The 5,100-nt window shown below is 33.8% G+C and overlaps 1 protein-coding gene across 3 annotated transcripts in view; it reads right to left on the bottom strand.

Moving 5' to 3' along the window:
• The window catches only part of LOC109537616 (tyrosine-protein phosphatase non-receptor type 4), a 73,723-nt gene that overhangs the window by 18,169 nt on the left and 50,454 nt on the right, over positions 1-5,100 (bottom strand). For 2 of the 3 annotated variants that reach the window (XM_019904424.2, XM_019904426.2), the window contains exons 12-15: positions 4,014-4,118; positions 3,063-3,230; positions 2,305-2,418; positions 466-698 (exon numbers count right to left, since the gene is read on the bottom strand). In XM_019904424.2, the coding sequence (XP_019759983.1) occupies positions 466-698; positions 2,305-2,418; positions 3,063-3,230; positions 4,014-4,118 (620 nt within the window). The remainder of the gene's footprint in view (positions 1-465; positions 699-2,304; positions 2,419-3,062; positions 3,231-4,013; positions 4,119-5,100) is intronic. The other variant, XM_019904425.2, reaches the window with a different exon arrangement.

Here is a 5,100-nt window from a genome sequence, read left to right as displayed (position 1 = left end):
GTTGACATTTCGAAAGTACGTTCCGCAGTCAACAAATCTTGTTGAATTTACCGTTTATCCTTGTCTATCTTATTGTCACTCTGTATAATTCCATGATTACCGGAGTTTTAAATAGTTACGACGCAACAGGTATTTGCGAAATGTCAATTAGGCAGATTACCTTGAAAAACATTGCTGACGTATTTCTGATATAGTTTTTTGCAAATTTCTCAGTTTTTAATAACAATCAATTTGGTTTACTATTTTTTGTACTCCTATAACAGCGCCAGACACCTCCAGAGGAATGACGCCAATTTTGAACCACCCTGTAGTTATAGCACCGGGCAAAAAAGGTAAAAAAAAGAACTGCGGGTGTCAACACAGTAAAACCAAAAAAAAACCTATATTGAACGCTCCGCATAGCGCAGACATGCAAGGCGTAAAGTCATATAAAAATGGGCCTTTAAATGGATGATTTACACTTACCTTCACGTCTATTAAAATAAAGTCCCGAAAAACAAAGCTGTTCGAATCATCATTTTGTTCATTCGTACATTTTATAATTGCGTTGCACATTGTCAAAACTTCACCAACGCTTGGCCAGTATTTATGACATTTTGCCCTCCCCTTCTCCACAAGAGTTGTCAGCATTACTATGAGTGTAGATTTTTGCTCCAGCACCATCTGCCAAAAGTCTTCAGTTGTAGTTTGCAATGGACCTAGCAAATACAAACATTTTATTATTGCAATTTATGTGTTCAGAATTAGTCATTATAAATTAACGTATAATTAATACATTCTCACGGCGCCCTTTTTAGTTTATTTTTTTTGAGTATTAAAGAAATGTTTTTTAATCACATTGCCGCAAAATCTGATTTTCTAGGATACATAAAAATATAATACCGAGAATATCAGAAACGTGTACCCGATCAAACACTTTGTTTTCTAAATAAATTATTTAAAGAAAACACAAAAACACAACAGCCAACAACAATTGACCATGGCCTCGCAACGTACTCTTGATATTCTTAGATCTGAGATGCCAATAATAACAATCAATGATACATATTACATTTCAAAGGCTACGGTAAAAAAAAATGAAAGAATTTCTCCAACTACCTGTTTTTTAGAATTTTTCGAAAGTTAGACAGATTTTTCATAGGCTCAACAATGCGCAAGTTTACACCCCTATTTATGCGACCTCGTAATATTGTGGTTTGCGAGATTCCAATGATGAATCTCATAAATTGGGCACCCTGTACGCAGGGTGATAGTGGGGCATATTTAGACAGTACGGAAAATGTAAAGAAAAAAATCGGTTTATTACTCGAAGAATTGCTCTTGAAGACATAGTGTTAATTTTCCTATTATGCACCTAAATTTTACAAGTTTCGAAATCTGGTTACACTTCAGTAAAGTTTTTTTTGTGTTTTATACATATCCCTCTTAATTTTCCACACTTCAGGAAATTCCGTGTAAATGCCAGGCAATTCCATAAAATTTTCTTTCTGCATATACATACATGGTCACAAATACTCGTAAATCGGCACGCAAGCAAACAGCAATCAAAGCCTTTCAAATCAAATTTAAATTTTTATATCGTTTATTTCATATCGTTTCGGCGAGACAACAGCGCCATCATCAGATTTAAAATTCATACAAACTCATAATTGGTAAACATTACATTCTTTTAGATCTTTGCAGTCTTGAAACATTAAAAGTTTTTTTTAAGACCTAAAAGAATGTGATGTTTACCAATTATGAGTTTGTATGAATTTTAAATCTGATGATGGCGCTGTTGTCTCGTCGAAACGTTATGAAATAAACAATATACAAATGTTTATTTCAAAGTTTGTATGAAACCCAGGAAGGAAAAGAATATAATAACAAGTACACGCAGTCAGCAAAATAAATAAATAAAAAATCCATTTAATGTTGGCAGGTTTGGAAACCAACATTTGCAAGCTGGTAGCTTCAAAAGTTGCGGGATGGCCACGCTGTATGTAAGACGTATCGCAAGAAATGAAATTGAACCATTTCCGAACTTACGGCCTACGTTTTACGATACGGCGACTATAAATCAGACTCAGACTATAAGATCAGTCGTCTTCGAAGGTTGGGTTGATTGAAAATACGGTTCTTACGAACACTATTGTGTCAGCATTATTACATCGCCGTTTTCGAACCCATACAATAATATTAGAGTCACCTTGGTTTGATTATTAATTACTATTCTAACGGTCTCAAAAATATAGATTTAAACAGTTCTACGTTAAGTTATAATAAATATTTCTCTAACGCCTTAAAATGATATTAGATACATACCTTGAGTGGCTATATATCTATTTACCATGTTGGTACCGGGTATCTTCATATCCACGAAATTCGCGTTAATATAATCACCACATGAATTTTGTAGTACGACTCGAGTTTGATCATCTGCAAAAAATAAATGCATCTAGATAAACTTCTATGTTAGTCAGAGGGTGCAACGGATGCACTCCAATGCAAGTTATGACTTGTTTTGTGTCAATTGCACATCTCATAATTGTTTTAAGCAAGTGTGGGACTGTTTTAGATTCAATTTTTTTGATTTTTCGTATCTTGTGTGTGTCACTAAAGTGTATTTGTATTGAAATGTCCCCTGTGTGAAATGTGTATTTGTATGAATGAAAAGAAGTGAGTTTGATGAGGTCAAAATTGTCACCTTGATGGAAGAAGGGTATTTCCAGTGTGGAGCTATTGTAGACAAAAGTACATGTATACGAGTTGGAACGGGTCATTTTCAATTTCTATATTTCTTGACCGGTAGTCACGAGAAACCAAACAATTTCGATAGGTACAATGCGGATATTTGATTTTGTCCGTTGGAATAAATAAACTGTGTTAAAAATGTGACAGGTCCATTCATGTGAGTAGACAATTTATATATTTACCATAATAATTGATAGATCACCTGGTAACAATAAATTATATTTTCTCAAAAAATGTCCAAAACATTTTGTTCTCCATTGACATTCTTTCATATTATTACGAAACTATTATTTGTTTAACTTTTATTAATGTTTATAGTCAATACTTACATGGTGAAATATCTCGGTAGCGATTTTTATTAACATTAGCTGGCTTGCTCGCTTCATTACAAGATAGATCTGGGTGCTTCCTATACAGTGTTTCATACCTGGTAACTAATGCACCGCTGGCTAATCCGTCAGCAAGGAAAAGCATGCTTTGTTCCAACAGATTTCCTACTAAAAAATACAGACTACTTCACTAAATGCAGAAATGGAAAAACATTGAGACAATATAAATGTAATAAAGTGTCATATCATACGCGTTAACCATAGAATATGTTCAGACAAGAGCGTCTTTCGGTTACATATTAAAGAGTATTAACTTAGTAAACCGATCAAGAACAAACATTTCTTCAAGCTTGCTACAGTTTATCATGATTGCTTTGTTTTCCACCTATTTCAAAGTACTTCGGATAGAATCTCGAGACAATACATATTTATACAAGGTGTTCACATACATATTTATACAAGGTCCATGAGGAAGGAGCACTATTTTAACCACGTATTCTAGATAAATTTAATTTCAAAAATACAAAATGATTAATGTCTTAAAAACGGATGGATATATTTTAACGGAATTTTCCAGGCATCAATAGCTAGGTGAGAGGCATGTCTAGCAATAAAATAGTTTTGCTAATTTGTGCCAGTGGCGTGCGTACCTGTAGGATACTACATTTGACAAGTAAAAAATGGTACGCCGCAGTATTTTTTTACTATTACAATTAATTTTTCAAATTTCTTGTTTCATTCCAAATAAAAAATGTATGACTCGGTAAAACATGCGCCTGTTGTCTTGAATTTTTTAAATTAAATTTCATCAAACTGTAAATCCGTAACGAAGCATTTTTGGACTATCGTTTACAAAGCAAACTCGGATCATTTTCGGACCTAGTATACGTGGTTAAAATAATGCCCCTTCCCCATAAAACACTTTGTATAACTGAATTAGCTATCACTCACCTAAAGGAGCACCAACATCATTGGCTGGTACATACTGATATGGTGGTTCTTCGTATTCTTCATCTTGATAAAGAACATTAGGACGGACGGTTAACACCAACTTTCCTAGATGCCAAAATGTATTAGAACAAATGTGATTATAAAGTTATGGAAAATGTAATACTGAAATTAGATGTTAGTAACCTGTGGTTGAACATTTAGAACATTCCAGTATCTCCATCGATAAATTTAATAAACCATTTTTCCTCCATACTGGTTTAGTTCAACATTAAAAAACAAAATGTAACATTAACATATTCGGATGTGTTATGCCTTATTAATTCACGATAACTTTTTGTCTACATTCCTTCAATACAAAAATCTTGAAAACCACATAAAAAGTTCACGGTTGAATTTTAATTAACAAAGCAGATAATATCTGCTTTGATTTCGAAACCTGAACAAACAAATCCACTAGTCTAAAAAGTTTCCAACAACATTCCCGGTAGAATGTCCTGGAAACTTCTAGCATGGATTATTCTAGGCTTTAAAACTTCTAGTGGAAACCATTATTATAAAATTTGACATGTAAACGTGAACAGGAAAGAGCAACGGGCAAAGTATTACCCTGATCTATTATTTCTTTGGTAGATAATATTTCTACGCAAAGCTGGACTATTTAGCTTAACCGCCAATTTCTTTTCGACTGCTTTCAACAATTCTTTTGCTAGGATACAACACGCATCGTAAAAACATATGCGCGGCATTTTGAGAATGCGGTTTGAGTGAAAAGTGCTTGAGGCTAGTCCCAAATAACATCTTTCCTCGTACCCTTAATAGTCCAGTCGGATTAGATTTTTCCAGGCACTAAGTAGATGAAGGTAAAAGATTATTGGAAGTTGTTTTTTCCAGCTGTGGAACATTGCTTAAATCAGTGGTCGGGGAACTTTTTTAATCACTACCCCAAAATATGTTTGTGTAAGTTGATATTACCCCCATGGCAAGGAGCAAAAAAACCGAAATAGCCTCTTTTTAGCATCTTTCATATTATAGCCCCCCATGATAATTATATAAATATATTGTACCGTGGATGGCCGAGTATTAAACT

This window comes from Dendroctonus ponderosae, unplaced genomic scaffold (genome assembly GCF_020466585.1).
Source record: "Dendroctonus ponderosae isolate FM_Combo_2020 unplaced genomic scaffold, Dpon_F_20191213v2 Dpon_F_20191213_2, whole genome shotgun sequence".
NCBI lineage: Eukaryota > Metazoa > Arthropoda > Insecta > Coleoptera > Curculionidae > Dendroctonus > Dendroctonus ponderosae.
This window is presented reverse-complemented; position numbering and strand designations above follow the sequence as displayed.